This window comes from Pseudonaja textilis, chromosome 16, assembly GCF_049901715.1.
Source record: "Pseudonaja textilis isolate UNSWEBS1 chromosome 16, rPseTex1.2, whole genome shotgun sequence".
NCBI classification, from domain to species: domain Eukaryota; kingdom Metazoa; phylum Chordata; class Lepidosauria; order Squamata; family Elapidae; genus Pseudonaja; species Pseudonaja textilis.
In genome coordinates, this window is record NC_142005.1 from 6,714,546 (window position 1) to 6,733,350 (window position 18,805).

At 45.1% G+C, this 18,805-nt stretch overlaps 2 protein-coding genes across 2 annotated transcripts in view; one reads left to right on the top strand and one right to left on the bottom strand.

Annotated features, from left to right (window-relative positions):
• The window catches only part of CATSPERZ (catsper channel auxiliary subunit zeta), a 15,944-nt gene extending 6,275 nt beyond the window's left edge, over window positions 1-9,669 (top strand). The window contains exons 7-16 of the mRNA XM_087913883.1: window positions 1,030-1,075; window positions 1,972-2,012; window positions 2,569-2,614; window positions 3,600-3,640; window positions 4,086-4,116; window positions 4,808-4,847; window positions 6,725-6,816; window positions 7,955-8,008; window positions 8,835-8,901; window positions 9,525-9,669. Of these exons, the coding sequence (XP_087770009.1) occupies window positions 1,030-1,075; window positions 1,972-2,012; window positions 2,569-2,614; window positions 3,600-3,640; window positions 4,086-4,116; window positions 4,808-4,847; window positions 6,725-6,816; window positions 7,955-8,008; window positions 8,835-8,901; window positions 9,525-9,625 (559 nt within the window). The 3' untranslated portion in view covers window positions 9,626-9,669. The remainder of the gene's footprint in view (window positions 1-1,029; window positions 1,076-1,971; window positions 2,013-2,568; window positions 2,615-3,599; window positions 3,641-4,085; window positions 4,117-4,807; window positions 4,848-6,724; window positions 6,817-7,954; window positions 8,009-8,834; window positions 8,902-9,524) is intronic.
• Window positions 9,670-11,171: 1,502 nt separating this feature from the next.
• On the bottom strand, window positions 11,172-18,072 carry LOC113453999 (transforming growth factor beta-2 proprotein-like). Its single transcript, XM_087914141.1, has 7 exons — window positions 17,270-18,072; window positions 17,019-17,182; window positions 15,609-15,741; window positions 14,545-14,655; window positions 13,187-13,352; window positions 12,268-12,421; window positions 11,172-11,774 (listed from the first exon to the last, which is right to left on the bottom strand). Exons 1-7 carry the CDS (start codon window positions 17,619-17,621, stop codon window positions 11,616-11,618), a joined length of 1,239 nt encoding a protein of 412 aa, XP_087770267.1. The 5' UTR covers window positions 17,622-18,072; the 3' UTR covers window positions 11,172-11,615.
• Window positions 18,073-18,805: the final 733 nt, after the last annotated feature.

Sequence of the window (18,805 nt, forward strand, 5' to 3'; positions counted from 1 at the left end):
CGGAAATGTGCCCTGCGCAAGTTTCACGCTTCCCTGGCAATACGTTTACGGCTGCGGGAGTGGTGGGATTAAAACTTTTTTTTAACTACCGGTTCTGTGGGCGTGGCTTGGCTTGGTGGGCGTGGCTTGGTGGGCGTGGCAGGGGAAGGATACTGCAAAACCCTCCTTCCCTCCCCACCTCACTGACCTGCTTTCCAGCTCCGTTCTCCTGGGCAGGGCAACCAAAGAAGACCCAGGCGATCAGCTGGGGGCGTGGCTTGGTGGGCGTGGTGTTCTGTGGGCGTGGCTTGGCTTGATGGGTGTGGCAGGGGAAGGATACTGCAAAATCCCCCTTCCCTCCCCACCTCACTGACCTGCTTTCCAGCTCTGTTCTCCTGGGCAGGGCAACCAAAGGAGACCCAGCCGATCAGCTGGGACTCGGGAGGCGGAGAATAGATGGGGGCGGGGCCAGTCAGAGGTGGCATTGGCCGGTTCTCCGAACTACTCAAAATTTTTGCTACCGGTTCTCCAGAACCAGTCCAAACCAGCTAAATCCCACCTCTGTTTAGTGACCATTCCAAATGACAGCACCTAAAAAAAAGCGACTGATGACCGTTTTTCACACTTAACGACCGTTGCAAAAAAAAACCCAACAACCCTGGATCAAAATTCAGACACGTTGGCCACTGACTCATATTTATGATGGTTTCAGTGTCCTTCCAACAAACAAAAACCATGGGGGGGGGAACCCTGATTCACTTAGCAACCATGTTCCTGACTTAACCACCGCAGTAGTTCGCTTAACGACGGTGGCAAGAAAGACGGTAAAACGGGGCAAAACACTCAACTTCGCAACCATCCTGTTTAGGAAGAGAAATGTTGGGCTTCATTGGGGTCGTAAGTCGAGGACTACCTGTGTACTTTACATCGTGCCCAAACAAAGTCTCCTACTCGGGCAGGGGGTTGGACTAGATGGCCTCCAAGGTCCCTTCCAACTCTATTATTCTATGATCTATGATCTTAATTTTTTTTGTCTGTTTTCTCTTCAAGGTTTCTGAAGAGGTCCAAACCGAAGAGGATTGCCAGCTTTCGCACAGTAAATATTTATGAATATATATTTTTTCTTTGGGTTTAGTTTTTTTGGGGTTTCTTTCTTTTTCTTTTTTTAAATTTTATTGATTTTTTTAAATTAATTACATTTCTTAGTGCTTCATAAACATCATGTTTTCTGGCTATTTAATTGGCTTAACAATACAAATTATATTCTTAATCTCCACCCCTTTTTTTCCAACCACCTGGAGAATAAATATAAATTCCACGTTTGATGATATTCTGTGTCTACTTTCTGCTTAATTTTCAATGTCAGTCTATCCTTTTCTGCACCATCTAATATCTTCTTAATTATCTCTTCATCTTGCGGTGTTTCTTCATTTTTCCAATGTTGTGCAAATATAATCCTCGCTCCTGTTACGACATGTAATATTAAATACATAATATTCTTATCTAATTTTTTTTAATTAAAAAAATGAAATTTAAAATTCAGATTTAAAATCTACATGTTTCCCTATCACCTTTTCTAACCACCTGTGTATCTTCGCCCCAAATTTTTCTTTTTTATTAACGCAAGTCCGCCACATATGATAAAATGGGCTCATCTAATTTCTTGAAACTTCCTCCAATGGTGGGATTATATTTGTAAATCTCTATGTCACTATTCAACCGTTCCCCCCATCTCCTCATAAATACGAATTTTGCAAAAGAGGGGTTTATACAGGACTGAGGTGTTCTCGAGGATTCTTCTGCCCCGGGGGTGATGGGTATTGTAGTCCAGGACAACATCAGATTGGGGAAAGCTGACTCGGAGTAAGTGAATTTCTTAGCAGGAGGGAGAACGAAGGGACTGATTTTGGGTGGTTTGTCTTTCTGATCTGTCCTTCTTACATATACGTTGTCTCTGTGTTTTTGTGCGTGTGTGTATTTGTATTTTTGTAGAAAACTTTGAAGTCGCAGCTGGAAAGAGACCAGGTGACAGAGTATGTGCTCTTTGAAAGTAAAAACAACATGCATCACCCTTTCCCTCAGCTTTGAAAAGGCAAAAATAAAACTTAAGACAAGTTTATTTTTAAACAAAGCCAGGAATTTACCCAAAGGGCCTGGAACGTCCACTTAATTCTGCATGCAAAACTGAAAATTGGTCATTTCCCCAGCCAGTATGCTTTAAGATGTCTGGATTTCAACTCCCAGAATCCCCCAGCCAGTATGCTTTTATATGTCTGGACTTTAATTCCCAGAATCCCCCAGCCAGCATGCTCTAAAATGAGTGGACTTCAATTCCCAGAATCCCCCAGCCAGCATGCTGACTGGGCAATTCTGGAAGTCGAAGTCCACCCATCTTAAAGTGGCTAATATTGGGAAAAATTGTTTTAACTGGTACCATTAAATGACTCTCTGTCTGACTTTTACTCCTGCAAACCCGTTAACTTCAGCATCTATTTTTAAAAATTGGGCAGAGATTTTTTTTTTTTTTACCGTCGGTCGTTTTTCACTTTTTCCAGCTAAATTTTGATCCAATTTTTCTTTTCTTCCAAGTTTGTCCAAAATTTTCAGCGAGGATTTCTTCAAGAGCCAAGACAGGGTATGTTTGGCTAATGGTGGGACTTTATTCGTGTGTTTGTCTGGTTTTTTTTATTATTATTATTATTCCGCTCCATTTTCCTGATATTTTGTTGATTAGCAAAACGGAAGTGATGTTCCATTTCGGACACAACCTTCTGTGTATCCTTAATTCTTCTTAATTTCAGGTAAGGAGTGGCAGTAAACCCCAAGATTATCTCCATCTACCAGAATAAATCTAGTTACAGGCCGTCCTCGACTTATGACCACAATGGAGCCCCAGTTTTTTGTTGCTAAGTGAAACCCTTGTTAAGTGAATTTTGTCCCATTTTATGAACTTCCTTGCCACCGTTGTTAAGGGAATCTGTCTTCTCCGTTGACTTGGCTCTGTGGCTAAAAGGCTGAGCTTGTCGATCAGGAAGGTCGGCGGTTCGGCGGTTTGAACCCCCAGCGCTGCGTCACGGAGTGAGCTCCCGTTCCTCGTCCCAGCAGCTTCTGCCAAACCTAGCAGTTCGAAAGCATGTCAAAAATGCAAGTAGAAAAATAGGGACCCCTTTGGTGGGAAGGTAACAGTGCTCTGTGCGCCTTTGGTGTTTAGTCCTGCTGGCCACATGACCATGGAGACGTCTTCGGACAGCGCTGGCTCTTCGGCTTTGTAACGGAGATGAGCAGCGCCCCCTAGAGCCGGAAACAATTAGCACGGATGTGCAAGGGGAACCTTTTTACCTTTTAATACCAAATGCGTTCATGCAATGCTTCATCTCCTTAACGATGGATTTTCTCTTCCCTATTGGGGATCTAAGATGAGGACGATTTGACTATTTCTAATCAAAATACTTCGAGTCCTGCATTTTGCAGACCCCCCCCAAAAAAAGTCTTTGCAATATGCAAAACTGGTCAATGCAGGAAGACTTGGGGAGGGGAAAGAGGCTGGAAAACGCCCCCCAAAAGACGATGGGCCGAGGAGGGGAAGCCCCCTTCTCATCTGTTGTTGTGTTTTTTTGCAGGAAGCCTCCAAAGACATCCCCGAGGAAGATCTTCCCCCAAGGTACACACGGTTGTCTCCAGACAACGGAGCGACCTTCACATCTGGGGTTTGACCCAATAAATTTGGAGGGGGAGGGAGGGAGGGAGGGAGGGAGGGAGAAGAAATTGGCCATCCAGCTTTGCTCTCAAGAGCAGGTCCGATGAAATTAACAAACTCCGTTAGCTGGGATTCTGCTGAGAACTCAGGAGAAATTTCCTGACAGCAGAGAACAATTAACCCATGGAACAGCTTGCCACCAGAAGTTGTGGAGGCTCCTACGCTGGAGGTTTTGAAGAAGAGACTGGGCAGCCATTGGTCTGGAAATGGGATAGGGTTTCCTGCCTGAGCACAGGGTTGGAGTAGAGGACCTCTAAGGCCCCTTCCAACTCTCTTAATCTGCTTTTCCGTTAGCTAAGTGATGGCTTTAATTTTGTCCTGTGTCTCCTCCTCTTCCTCTTTCTACTAGTCCTGAGGATATGCCACAGCAAAGTGAAGAGGTAGGGGAACTGCCAACCCCCACCCCAAATATGTGTGTGTGTGTGTGAGAGAGAGAGAGAAAGAGAAAGCCAAATTATTTGCAGGAAAAGTTTTAAAGGCAAAGAAAGAAAGAGAGAGAGAGAGAGAGAGAGAGAGAGAAAAGAAAGAAAGAAAGAGAAAGAAAAGAAAAGGAAGGAAGGAAGGAGAAGGAAGGAAGGAAGGAAGGAAGGTGAGTAAGTTTTGGCTTAAGTGCTTCGGTTGCTTCAAACGTTTTTGGGAAACTGAGCAGGATTGCAAAACGATCTGTTCCAAAATTATCCTGTCTTCTTTGATTCGTGTCATTAATGATTGTACAGATAGTCCTCGTTTAGTCACTGTTGGCGATTACGACGGGCGTGATAAAGGGACTTTGCCACCAGTGCTTCGTTGAGAACCTGGGCAGGGCTGGAGTCGGATTGCAAGCACGGTCAAGGTTTCACTTATGCAACCGCTTCACTTAATGACCAAATGGCCAGTCCCTGTTGTGGTTGCTAAATGAGGGGCTACCTCGGTCTCGCCACTGGACCTTCTTTTTACAATTGCATTTCGTTTTTCCACGCCTTGAGGTCTACCCCCGGTGGTCCCCGTACTATTATATATACAAAATATTTAATTTTTTTCCCTTTCTTAATGCTTGTTCCATGTCTTTTCCTTTTTTCCTCGTCTTTCCAGGAGTCAAAACAAATTCAGGAGGAGACTAAGAAACAGGAGGGTGAGTTTCAGTTTCAGTTTCACAGCATCAACCAGCTTTAGTACAGAACAGTTGAGCTAAGCCGCGCCCAGGCTCCTTGCTGTCTCCTCTTTGCTCACACAGCAAATACTCTTTCAGTTTCCAAACAGCCCTCAACTCTCTCTCACACACTGACAGGACGCTAGCCAGGTGAATACCGATGGATGCTGGTAGGCAGAGGCAGAAATTTTCCCCCTTGTTTTCCTCCCCAAAAACTTAGCCCGACGACATAGTTGTGTAGCGAAGCATGGGGATCAAGCTAGTTATTATATATTCCTGAAATTATTGCTTGCGCACTACAAGTAGCCCTTAACTTACAACAGTTCGTTTAGTGACCGTTCAAAGTTTCAACGGCGCTGAAAAAAGTAACTTACGACCCTTTTTCCCCCCCCTCTCATGACCATTACAGCATCCCCATAGTCAGGTGATCAAAATTCGGAGGCTGTGCAATGGACTCATATTTACGACGGTTGAAATCTCCCGGGGGGTCACATGACCCCCCCCTTTTGCGACCTTCTGACAAGCAAAGGCAATGGGGGAAGCCTGATTCACTTAACAACCAGGGTTGCTACCTGAATGACTGCCGCGATTCACTTAACAACAGTGGGAAGAGGAAAGTCATAAAACAGAGCAAAACGTTCACTTCTCAATGAATTATAGAGCAGCAGGACTCTTGGAGCTCAATCGTGGTCAAGGACTTCCCTGTTATTAGCTCCTCAGATAATTCTCTCCAGGTCTCCGAGTAGATCTGCTCCTTACAACCGCCGTAAGAGTGAAGCCACCAATTCGAAAGCCCCCACTCCAGTCCCAAAATTTAGAAATGTGAAATTCCGCCTCGTTCCCACAGACTTTCCCTTCTCCCTGGTTTATGCCAATGGCATGTCATTTTCGAGACATGTAATACGGGCCGACAACTGCCCGGCGGGAGAGAGCCAGCCGATTGCAAAATGGCTCGCTTCCTGCACTCAAAATAATGCGCCGGAGAACTGCCAGGCGCTGCTCGCCTGGAAGAGCTGGCGGCCTGCATTCCCGGAAGCCTCTCCAGGTTGAAGCGGAACGGAGACAGGACCAAACCGGTTAATGGCTCTTTATTGCAAGGCTACATTAACAGAATTTTGCAAGCCTAAAATGTCCATCCCTGCCTCTCCCACCCCACCCTCCTCTCGACAGGCCAAGACACTAGTCCCATGAGGGTGAACCTACGGCGGGTGCATGTGGGGGCATCACGCATGCATGAATCGGGGGGCGGCATGTGCAGGGACCATGCATTGTATTTGGGGGGGATTTGGGCATGCGCACACATGCTTTGGGCACTCGGAAAAGGTTAGACATTCACTGCACCAGGCCCTTCCGAACGGTGGTGGGATTCAATTAATTTGACATCCGGTTCTCTGCTCTCATGACTGGCTGGGTGGGCACGGCCAGGGGTGTGACAGGCCGTACATGGGCCTCTGGCAACCCCATGGGAGCAAAAATGGGCCAGCCGAAGGGAGCGGGCAGCCAAAGGCGGTATTGGCCAGTTCTCCGAACCAGTCAAAATTTCCGCCACCGGTTCTTGAGAACCAGTCCAAAACGGCTGAATCCCACCTCTGCTTCCAAACCTCTCTCTCTTTATCTTGAGGTTAGTCCGTGACGTACGACCAATATTTCTGTGGCTAAACGAGGTGGTTAGGGAATTTTGCCTCATTCCTCGCCACCGTCCTTAAGCGAAGCAGCGCACTTGTCAAGTTGTTAAGCGAATCCGGCTCCCCACTCAGAAGACTGCAAAATGGCCCCCGGCCTTCGCCATGGTAACTGGATCCTTTGACTTGCATCGCTTTCTCTCCTCATTGTCCTCCCCTTTCTCCCCCCCTGTCTAGATGTTCCTGGTAGTTCGCTGTGGCACATGGGACAGCAGACCAGTCCCTGGCAAACGGGCCACGGACGAGAGTTTTCGGAAAACCTTTTAAAGGTGACTGTAAACGGGGAAAGGAAGAGCGCCTGACTCAAAAAAACAAAACAAAAGCAAACAAACACATTTTGGCAAATTGTGTAGCAGGCTTGAGAAGAGGATTGTTGAAAGGCAATATTGATATATATGTATATTTTAAAAATCTCATTGGGGATTTCTCTCTATAATAGTTTAGGTTCTGATAACTATTTTAGTGTTCTCGACCTTTCCAACTTTAAGATGGGTGGATTTCAACCCCAAAAATTCCCCCTCCAGCATTCTTTAGGATGGGTGGACTTCAACTCCCAGAATTCCCCATCCAGGATGCTTTAGGATGGGTGGACTTCAACTCCCAGAATTCCCCATCCAGGATGCTTTAGGATGGGTGGACTTCAACTCCCAGAATTCCCCATCCAAGATGCTTTAGGATGGGTGGACTTCAACTCCCAGAATTCCCCATCCAGGATGCTTTAGGATGGGTGGACTTCAACTCCCAGAATTCCCCATCCAGGATGCTTTAGGATGGGTGGACTTCAACTCCCAGAATTCCCCATCCAGGATGCTTTAGGATGGGTGGACTTCAACTCCCAGAATTCCCCATCCAAGAGGCTTTAGGATGGGTGGACTTCAACTCCCAGAATTCCCCATCCAGCATGCTTTAGGATGGGTGGACTTCAACTCCCAGAATTCCCCATCCAGCATGCTTTAGGATGGGTGGACTTCAACTCCCAGAATTCCCCATCCAGCAGGCTTTAGGATGGGTAATTCTGGGAGTTGAAGTCCACCCCCCAAGGTTGAAAAAATCCTTGTCTAGCTGTCGCCTTATCAACCTGATGGTGACGTTATTTGGCAGTTTATCAGATGTCTTAACTCGAATCGTGTTATTTTCTTTTTGTGTTATTTTATTTTTCAAAGCACCCCCCCCCCAAAAAAAATATAGGGCATTGAGTGCTTTAAAAATTTTAGATAGATGGGCGTAGTCTTGGGAGTGGGGCTCAAGGCTCATGATTTAATTGGAGTAACTGCCGGAACCCTGACACTGGATTTAACTAGATAGGGGAAATGATGAGTTTGGGTTTTTCAGGAAGAGTTTTTGCAAATTCGAAATTAGCCTTCGGTTTTTCATGGTTTTTCTTTTTCTTTTTCATGGTTTTTCTAGGATAAAACGTACAAGCAGAAATTTGGGAAACACGAACGGGACTCTAAAGTGGCTGTGAGTTTTTGGTGCCCTCCTGATTTATACTTTCTGCATCTCTGCTTGGGGACGTTTCCTGTCCGCGCGCTTGGTTCAATCAATTTGGTCCTCCGAACCATAGAGTTTGCCTCCTCTCTGGTTTCCTTCCCATCCCCAATTTTATTTCATCAGTTGTGCAATTCGACCTAGCTCTGGATTTAACTGGCCCTGGAATATTAACGTTTTCATCCTAAATTTCATTTTCATGTTAATTTTCAAAGGCAGACAAGTCGTTTTGCAAATCACAAAACCAAAGCAAACATTTATTTGCTCTCGTCACAAAATACGATTTCCGGAAAACATTCGCCATCTTCTTTTAACGACTCTGATAATCCCTTGTGGAGTGGAGTCTGGGAAACAGGATGGAGCTAGCAGAGTGTTTTTACTGGCCAGATTCCCTTCCCATCACCGGTGCGGAGTTTTGTTTGGCAGATAATATTTCTCTCTTTGTGCCCAGAGAGAGAAATATCTGCCTCTACCCAAGGATCGAACTCACAACCTCCTGATTGAGAGGCCAGAGCTCCTCCCTCTAGGCCGCCGCCCCATGGGAAGCACCACAGTGCCCATCATCCACAGCAAAGCAGAATTGCAACCCTCCCGCCTTCAGTGGGACGTGGAAAGCGGCCGACTTGATCGACGATCTGAAATTGCAAAATTTCGGAGTGAACACTGTCAAACCTCGGGTGACGTAACTACCCTCACAGATGGGTGTCACAAGTCCAAATGGCTTGGGTTACGGCTGCCATTTTGACTTTTTTGACCCTCCCAGCCCCCCCCCTTAAGACTTTCTCTTGCCGTCTCTCAGGTGCCTTTACCTCTGCAAGAATTGATGGAGGAAGAAGTCTTGGCAATCTTAAAAGCAACCCTGCTCTGTGAGTTAATTAAAACGTTAACCGCTTTATCTTTTATTACCACAGCCAAAGATATAATTGAAAGCAATTAACTTTCAGGATAGTTCCTTGACTTACAACCATTCATATAGCAGTCTGTCGAAAGTTACAATGGCATTGGGGGTGGGGGGGAAGTGACTTACAACATGTCCTCGACTTAACGACTGCTCCTCGACTTATGCCCAATGGCAGCCATCCCCATGGTTGCATGATCCAAAATCTGTCCCCTTAGCAACTGGCATGTATTTATGGCAGTAGAAGCATTTTTTTGAAGTGGGGGAGGACCAGCATTTGCAACCTTCCCCAGCTGGCTTCGGACAAGTGAGTGATGGTGGGGGGGGAAGGTTAGATTCGTTTAACAACCATATGATTCGGTTAGCAACAGCAGCCATTGGCTAACCCCTCCTGCAGACAAAAGTTTGCCAATCCAGGTGTGGCTGGCTTGAGAGGTTGTAGCTTCACCCCAGAAATTCTCTGCTCGTAAGTCGAGGAGACAATTTCTGAACGGCGACGCAGGGGAATCTTAGCCACAAAATGAAGTTTAAAATTCCAAATTTGGGTGAGTTTCTTTTTTTCCTCTCCTCTCTTTTCCGAAACCAACTCAGCTTACCAGAGAAAACTCGGGGCGAATCACCCGCTCACCGAACAGATGGAGCAACAGGTAGATAAACTTCACCTCCAGCTGCAAGGAAGAGGAATAATCTGAGCCCCCAACCCAGACTTGGAAGGGTCACCCCCACACACTTCTCTGTCCCTTCTCGGGGAGCCCTGTCCCTGCCCGGTCTCAACGCTGCAACTCTTTCAAAACTGAGAAGTAAAATAAAGTAAATTTAGCTTTTTTAAAAACAAAACAAAACAAAAACCAGAATGTTCTCTCTTTTGTCAATGAAAGTCTCGCTGTTTTATCCAAGCGTTTCTCAAGCTTGGCCGCTCAGAGTTGGGTGGACTTCAACTCCCAGGATTCCCCAGTCAGCAGGCTTTAAGATGGGTGGACTTTCCTCCTCCTCCTCCTCCTCCTCGCAACTCCCTTCTAGCACTGATGATGTTACCTAGTTGGGTCTTGAAAGGTCTGCAAGAAAACCACCCAGCTCAAAGAGCACCAAAGATCCCACAGTCTTTTTTCTCTTTCCCTTTCTCCTCCTCCTCTTCTTCTCCCCACACCACTCCTCCTCCCAAAACAAAGTCCCTTCTAGCACTGATGATGTTGCCTAGTTGGGTCATGAAACGTCTGCAAGAAAACCACCCAGCTCAGAGATGCCCCCTATTTCAATCCTGAACTACAAATATTCCCCTTTGCCTTTCCTTTTTTTCCTTGCTGACCCCCAATACCCCTCTGAAACACACAACCCCTTTTCTCTTCCTACATTCAGGCTGCCAATCAAACCACGTGGGCATTGCGTGGCAGAGGCTCTTTCTGGCAATGCACCGTAGCTTCTTTGCACTTTCTTCATCCTTCAAATGGCTCCGTTTTGGTATGGCCGAGCCCCCAAAATGGCCTGAGATTTTCCTCCTCAAAGAATCCACCACTGGCAGCAACCCCAATTCAGACTTTTTAAAGCAAGTCTTACAATATTTGAGGGGCTGCCCCAGAGAGGAGGAAGGGGTCAAGCTCCTGCAGGCCAGACAAGGAAGAATGGATGGAAACTGAACAAGGAGAGATTTTTCAACCTTGAAATAAGGAGAAACTTTCTGACACTGAGAACAATCAACCCATGGAACAGAAGTTGCCTTCAGAAGTTGTGGGAGCACCATCAGTTGAGGCTTTCAAGAAGAGATTGGACTGCCATTGGTCAGAAATGGTGTGGGGTCTCCCGCTTGGGCGGGGGGTTGGTCTAGATGACCTACAAGGTCCCTTCCAATTCTAATTATCTGTATCTGTAAGTCTTGGGGGGAAAACTGGCCCAGAACCCACCTGCCAGGACTGCCGATTCCATACCACAAAAGGAAAAATGCCTCTGATCATGGGCAGAGGGCCAATCTCATGCCCCAATCACTCAGCTCTGGAAGATGAATTTTCTCGACAACGAGGACTAGACTCTTGGGCTCTTTGCGGTAGAAAGTTTTTTCTGCCCTCGAAGGAAAAGTTCTCCTGATTTTATTTATTTATTTATTTATTTGATTTGATTTGTCAGTTGCTTACAAGAGAATAGGTATAAGTATATACATAGTTTTGAATACATGAAATGGGTACATGTAAGAAAAATAAAAGAAACAATAGGACAGGGACGGTGGGCAAGTTGGTGCGCTTATGCACACCCCTTACAGACCTCTTAGGAAAGGGGTGAGGTCAATAGTAGACACTCTAAGGTTAAAGTTTTTGGGGTTTGGAGAAGAAACCACAGAGTCAGAGTATTCCAGACGTTGACCACTCTGTTGCTGAAGTCGTCGTATTTCCTGCAATCAAGTTTGGTGCGGTTAACCTTGAGTTTGTATCTGTTGTGTGCTCTTGTGTTGTTATGGTTGAAGCTGAAGTATTCATTGACAGGTAGGACATTGCAATGTATGATTTTATATACCATACTTAGATTGGACCGAAGACAGCGTAATTCAAGGTTTTCTAGGTCTAGAATTTCAAGTTGGGTGGCAAAGAGGGGAAAATTGGGATTCTCAGATTTTTTTCTGAGGAAAATGGAAAGGGGGGCTCCTTGCCAGTCACACACATACACTCACACACACACACACACACACACACCATTTTAACGGCAACGGCAGGATTTCACAATCATGTTGCTCAGCTGCTGGACTTTGGGCTGGCGGCCGACGTAATAAAGGATGGTCAAAGGTTCCAGTTTGCGGGCGACGCAACAAGGAGCGGCCGAGCCTTCGGGGTTCAGTTTGCTGTACAGGGGAAGCACCTGCAGAAAAAGGGGTGCAGAAGGAAGAAGAAAAGGATCAGGCGCCAAATTATCTCCGCCCCACCAAATTCCAGTACAGCCCGTCATTGGTTTCAGAGCCCCTTTAAATCACCCCTCATCTACCCCCAGATTAAAAAGTGAAATATATGTCAATCTTTTTTAAAAAAAATTCTCCCCCTATTTTTTCAAATAGGAATTTGCCAACCAAAGCCCCCACAACAGCCTAAAAAGGCAAAAATTTTGAATTTTGCAGCCAATTTTTATCTCTAGGGTTTTACATCTGGACTCAAAGTCCAGGGATTATTATTTTTTTTTTACTGAAAAAAACATTTGAAAATCTCTGTTTTGAAAGGTTCTTTTAAAATAGGTGGTTTCCAAACTTGGCAACTTTAAGGCTTGTGGGTTTCTACTCCCGCAATCCCCCAGCCTGCATGCTTTAAGATGGGTGGATTTCAACTCCCAGAATACCCCAGCATTGTAGTCTGATTCTCACCATGTTATGATGCATGTTGGTAGTTAGACTATATTGGCAGCTGCCAGCACAGAAATTCGCTTTGTATCCTTTGGGCTGGTGGATCCATTTCCACTTCAGATCTTTCCGAAAATCTATATATAGTGGGTGAAGGCAGCAGTCTTTATCCGGATTCCTGCATGAAACGAGAAGAATTATTATTTCAGGAGTCGAATCACATGGTGTTAAATCAGTGGAACTCACCGGCACAAGATAGAGCAGTGGTGGGATTCAAATATTTTTTACTACCGGTTCTGTGGGTGTGGCTTGGTGGGCGTGGCATGGTGGGTGTGGCAGAGGAAGGTTACTGCAAAATCCCCATTCCTTCCCCACCCCACTGACCTGGGCAGGATAAGGAATTGCAGAACACAAAAGATAATGAAACACATACAGTCGCGAGGACGCCAGAACCCAGATAGGACACGACAAACAAAGATAATGCACGCTTTGCTTCCAGCAAGGTGCTGTGTGCAAACACCCTTTTTATCCTGTTTTCCCAGCTGCAGCTAATGAAGGGAATCAGGGCCCTTTTCTCCCCCGTAATCCATGTTGCTCCCTTATGCATTCCTCCCTGCATGCCCTAGGATGAAGAGGGGTGGGCCTGGGTCTTCCTCTGAATGTCCAGCTGGACTGTGCCCTTCCCCAGTTTCCTCCACAACCACTGGAGCCACACTCCCACTCCCTGTCAGCTGTTCGACCTCGCCCTCGGAATCAGATTCCAACAGGGGCATGACAGGTTGTAAGTCAAGGACTACCAACACACCAATATCCAGGTCCTGGTTTTTTTTGCAAATCCGGTGGGATTGTGCAATTTTTGGAATTCGTGCCCTAGAGCGATTTCAGAGTTCACCACTCTGCTGGATGTTTTGCAAAAAATAACCACTACCACCGTGTATCCTACCTGGGGCAGCTGGGGGTGTTAGCTGCCCGGCGATGCCGGCCCTTTGGGGCAAGGTCCAGCTGGCTTGGGGGCCGCAAGGTAAGGATCAGATGTGGGGCTTTGTGTGTGAGATCCGGGGGTCTGGACCAGCCTTTCCACACTTCCTTGATGAGGTTGTCATCCAGACCTGTAAATGGACGGAAAATGCACACTGAATTTTGGCGGCCGCGGGGAGAGTTTGGAAAACGCACTGAACCACAACTCACCCTTCACAACTAGGGAGGAGTAGTGGCGAAGAGGTTGGACTAACAGATCCTCGTGGACCAGGTGGACAAGGGAGAAAACATGACTTATTTCTACTTGGAGAGGTCCTGGGTGCTCTCTGAGCTGGGTGGCTTTCTTTCTTTCTTTTTTTAAAATAAATTTTTATTTCAGTTTTCCACACATTAAAAACATCTTTTTTTCAGGGAATAGCATGATTCCAGCTTATCACATTTCCATACAAGCATGACTTTAATTTCATATTAATCTTTCACGTTTCATTGCATATCTTACCATTACTTTACATATTTTCTATCGTTGTTGTCAAATACTTTCCTCCCGCTTATTTTATATATATATTTTCAATTCACTGATTTATCTTTCCTTAAACTTTAAATAACTCTCATATCTTCATATTCATTATACTTTATGCTTTTCTCTATCAAGTTTGCCATTTCATCGCGTATTCTTATTTCATCATTCCAAAAGTTCTATCTCAATTCAAGCATTTCAAAAAAAAAGTTTCCCCCACAATTACCAGTTAGAGTGTGCCACTGGGTGGCTTTCTTGCAGTCATTTCAAGACCCAACTTGGTAACATCATTAGGGCTAGAAGAGAGTGTAGTTTATGGAGAGGAGGAGGAGGAGGAGGAGGAGGAGGAGGAGGAGGAAGAAGAAGAAGAAGAAGAAGAAGAAGAAGAAGAAGAAGAAGAAGAAGAAGAAGAAGAAGAAGAAGAAGAAGAAGAAGAAGAAGAAGAAGAAGAAGAAGAAGAAGAAAGAGGACAAGGAAAAAAACGGATGGTGGATGAGGAGGAGAGATGTAGAAGGAGAAGAAATAGAAGAAGTGATGGTGGGTGAGGAGGGAGGGGAAGAGAAGGAGATAGGAGAAGAAGTACTGAAGAGGTTACCTAGTTGGGTCAAGAAACGTCTGCAAGAAAACCTCAAGCTCAGAGAGCACCAAGGACTCCACAATCCTCCTCCTCTTCCTCCTCTTCCTCCTCCTCCTCCTTTCTCCCTTGGCAACATAAGTTTTGGTCTCAATGGTCGTTGCACGTTGAGGACTACCCTCTGTTATTCTGTGTAAAACAATATATATCTATATTAGCAAGCCGCACATACCTGCAAAGAGCGTTTCCAGTGGCTGACTGTGCTGGGAGTTAATTGTGTTCCAAGCCGGAGTGGAACTGCAACAGGGACAATGCAATTCCAGTTTGAAACTGAGTTTCTTCCCTGATGAACAAACATAGCAAAAGTCACAAGAGAAAAATGACTTTTCCCTCCCCTCTTTGGTTCTTTCTTCAGTCCTCAATTTTACAACCAGCAATGGGGCTGTTCGGTGAGCCGTGCCTGGTTTTATGACCATTTTTCCACCACGAATGTTAAGTAAACCACCGCAGTCATTAAGTGAATCATCTGGCCATTAAGTGAAGCCAGCTCCTCCCCCCCCCCCATGGATTTTGATTATCGGACACCGTCCAGGAAGGCCACAAATGCCACATGACCCCAGATTGCTGCAACCATGCTAGTGGCCAAAGCCTCTGAATTTTGATCTCCTGACTATGCGACGGTCGTAAATGCAAGGACTGGTCATAAGCCTGTTTTTTTTCAGTACCACTGTTGCTAAAGAAATGGTCGTACATCAAGGATTATTTGTTCTTTGGAGAATCCTTTTTGTTGTTGTTAATATATATTTGATGTATACATTTTTCTTTAACATACATAAGTGCTTAGTAAACAGTGTGCATTATCTGGGTCAATTTACTTCCGCACAGTAATAGTAGTAATCTTATTTACTTGTACATAGTGGTATTCTTCCAACTTTTAACTTCTATCTCTGTTATCTAATCATTGGTAAAACAAATCTCATGTTAAAAAAAATATCCTTGCATCTTCTTTATCCTTTATTTTCAATGTTAACCTATCCATTTCTGCCACGATCTAATAGATAGATAGATAGATAGATAGATAGATAGATAGATAGATAGATAGATAGATAGATAGATAGATAGATATAGATATAGATATAGATATAGATATAGATATAGATATAGATATAGATATAGATATAGATGATATAGATATAGATATAATTATATTTTCATCTGTAAGAATTTCCTCATTTTTCCAGCCTTGGGCAAATACAATTCTCGCTGATTGTTGTTAGTGTCTTCCAGCTTTCTTACCCCTGTTCCTCAGCCAACGACGGACGCTCTCAGTGACATCAAACCACACCCACTCGGCCCGATGCCTGGGGAATAAAATTTGGCTTCCCACGTAACGCTGGGTCTGGGCAGAAGGCTCCCTCGTTGGCCTCACCTAGAGACGAGAGAGTTATTATTTCTTATTTCTTAATTTTTTTAACTTTTATTTATACATTTTTCTTTACATACTACCTATGGTTCACTATGAAACTATGTGATCGGGCTTAGTTTTGGGGGAGGAAATAAGGGGGGGGGGAATTCTGCCTCCACCTACCAGCATCCATCTGTATTCATCAGGCTACGTCCTGTCTGTGTGTGAAAGAAATGAGGACTGTTTGGAAACTGAAAGAGTCTTTGCTGTGTGAGCAAGAAGGAGAGAAGCAAGGAGCCTGGGCGTGGCTTAGCTCAACTGTTCTGTACTAAAGCTGCTTGCTGCTCTGAAACTAAAACCGAAACTCCCCTGCTTGTGTTTTGCATTTGGAAGAGATTTCTTTCCAGGTGGGGAGGGGGAATAGAACTCCTTAGCATCAGAGCATGTTAATAATAATGATATAGGAAATACGAATGCTCTAATGGTCATTTCGAAAAATCCTTTCTTAGTGAACACCTAGAAGCCAAGAGGAACATACGTGCCAAATTTCAAGTTTGTAGGCTTTACGTTTCTGGAGATTTTGTGACGATGCCTGAGGGGTATTTCGCTTTTATAGATTTGATGATACACAGTGTATGATCTGGGTCATTTTATATATACATAATAATAGTAATAATAATATTTTTTTAACTTGTATATAATAGCATTCTTCCAACTTTCAATTTTTATTATCTAACCGTTGGTAAAACAAAACCCAAGTTAAAAAGTATTCTGTGTCTTCTTTAACCTTTATCTTTAAGGTTAACCTATCCATTTCCACTCAATGTAATATTTTTTTTTTTGGATTATATTTTCATCTGAAGGTGCTTCCTCATTTTTTTCCAATATGGTGCAAATACAATTCTCTCTGCCATCAAAACAGGTAATATTAAATATACATTCACTTTATATTTTTGGCAAAATACCTAACAAAACATATTTCTGGCTTTAAATCTATAGGTTACTTTATCATTTTCTCTAACTATGTCTTTTCACATACACACACCCTCTTTTTTTTGCTTTTGAACAAGTCCACTGCATATGGTGGTACAAACCTGGTGTCTGGTTACATTTCCAACATTTGGCGGATGTGTTTTTAAACATATTTGCTAGCCTTGCTGGGTTTTTTAAAAAAATTATTATTATTTTAAGCTCCACAGCCAGCTGTCCTAGTCAGTTTCTCAGCCTAATATCCCCAACAGGAGATTTAACATCAGTACTGTACATCAATCGGTAGCTGCAGGCTTCCTCAGTCTCCTCACCTGAGAGAGCTCTACACGCTGTTCGGTGGCGTGGGATCCAGGATTCGGGATCTTGTAGATCCTCAGCTCAGCTTGGATGAGGTTGCTGAAGTTGGGGTGTGCCACGGAGACCCCAAAATGCAGAAATCGGAAGAAGGGGGTAGAGAAGGGGCCGGGGATGGAATCTGTGGGGTGAGAAACTCAGTGAACGATTTTTATTCAATTATAATCTTCAATTTATCGGTGTTGCAAGTATGACCCCCCCATCTTACTGTCAGCATGCCCAAAAGCCAACATCTCCACTCGCCGGACTTCTTTGGCATAATATTCCTCGTCTTCGTGCAGGGCGGTGCTACGCCGTCTCTCGCAGGTCACCATCCGCCTCACCGGCTCCCGCGTGCTGTTGTAGAGAAGCATCACCTCGTGGGGCAAAGGGTGAGGGACCCCTTCTTCCTTGGGGGGTGTCTCCAACTGCAGTTTGCTAAGAATCTGGCCCCGGACAGCCTGAATCCTTCTGGTCCGTGCCGCTTCAAAATCCAAATCCTGGCACATGGAAAACGCCGAATCTGTCATGCGCGGGCCAAGGATCCATAAGGCCATCAGCAGGACAGAGAAGAAGGACATGCTTAGGGGGGTGCCAGGTCCCCCTTGGGCCTTAGGGGTGCCAGGTTCCCCACCCCCCAAAGTCCTTCCAGAGCCCCAGAATCAATTTAGATCCCTTTTGGAGATCGTATCAGTGCTTCGTCGTTCCTTCCGAGTTCCGACTGAGATTGTCCACAACCTTGTTCTTCATCACATCTTGGTGGAAACTTTCTGAAGTTCTCCAAACCGTTTGTCTATCCACCGCCTGTTCAGCGGATTCCTTGACTCTTTCCGACAGGAACTTTCTCAAGTTCTCCCAACGTTGCTTCAGTCCACCGTTTGGTGACCCGAATTCTTGACTCTTCCCAGCCAAAGTTGGGGACCAACTTTCTGAAGTTCTCCCCACAAAAAATGTTCTTCTGTCCACTGCCTGATGATGACTTGGTTCCTTGATTCTTCTCTTCTGAACTTCTCCAAAGGTTTCCCCCCACCGCCAGGGAGAGTTTGTGTGTTGTGTGTTCTGTACAACCACACAACCACACAAAGCCAAGTTGCAAGGCACCTTGTGTGGCCCCTGGGCCCTCCTCGTTCCTGCTCTGGAGCTCCTCAGCTGGTCTGCATCCACTAGCAACCTTCGCAAGCATCTCCCCTTCTGCCTTCCAACTACACCTCCGCCTCCTTCCGGCCACACGACGTTGCCACACAGAGCCACCATTGATGGCTCCTCTTTGCTGGTCTTTCAAGCGAGACCTGGATAATTTTAGACCCAATTTGGGGGATTTCCACTTATGTGACGACAAGCACTGCCTTGTTTCGGGGCAAAAAAAAAAAATAAATCTTATTTTTTTTAATTGGAGGAAGAAATGAAAATAAGCAATACACTGAATGGAGCCAGCTAGCATTCCTTCCTCTGAGGCCATGTTCTCAAAAAGGGTTTTTTTCAGAACTACAAACCCCATCGGCCCCAGCCAGTTCTGTCAGGAATGAAAGAAATTAAAAACTTGGCATCCTTCATAAACTCCCATGCTGGTTGTTTCTGCCTTTAAACGACAGTCTCGCAATCCTGCTGTTTCCCTAGCCTAGTTCACACAACCAGGTCGTATTTGGGTTTGCCAAATGTGTGGATCTGGGTTAGTTTTGAGCCTGGTTTGGGGGTTTGCAGGTTTTGTGGCTGCTTTGGGTACCAAAGGACTGGTTGGTTAGGATTAACAGATTGTACAAGTTCA

Excerpts from the sequence above, each read along its gene's own strand:
- LOC113453999 (XM_087914141.1), bottom strand. The coding sequence starts at position 17,621 with ATGTCCTTCTTCTCTGTCCTGCTGATGGCCTTATGGATCCTTGGCCCG. Across the intron at positions 15,742-17,018 it reads AGCGTGTAGAGCTCTCTCAG|GTGAGGCCAACGAGGGAGCC; the intron begins GTGAGGAGACTG and ends TCTCGTCTCTAG. Across the intron at positions 12,422-13,186 it reads AACACCCCCAGCTGCCCCAG|GAATCCGGATAAAGACTGCT; the intron begins GTAGGATACACG and ends CGTTTCATGCAG.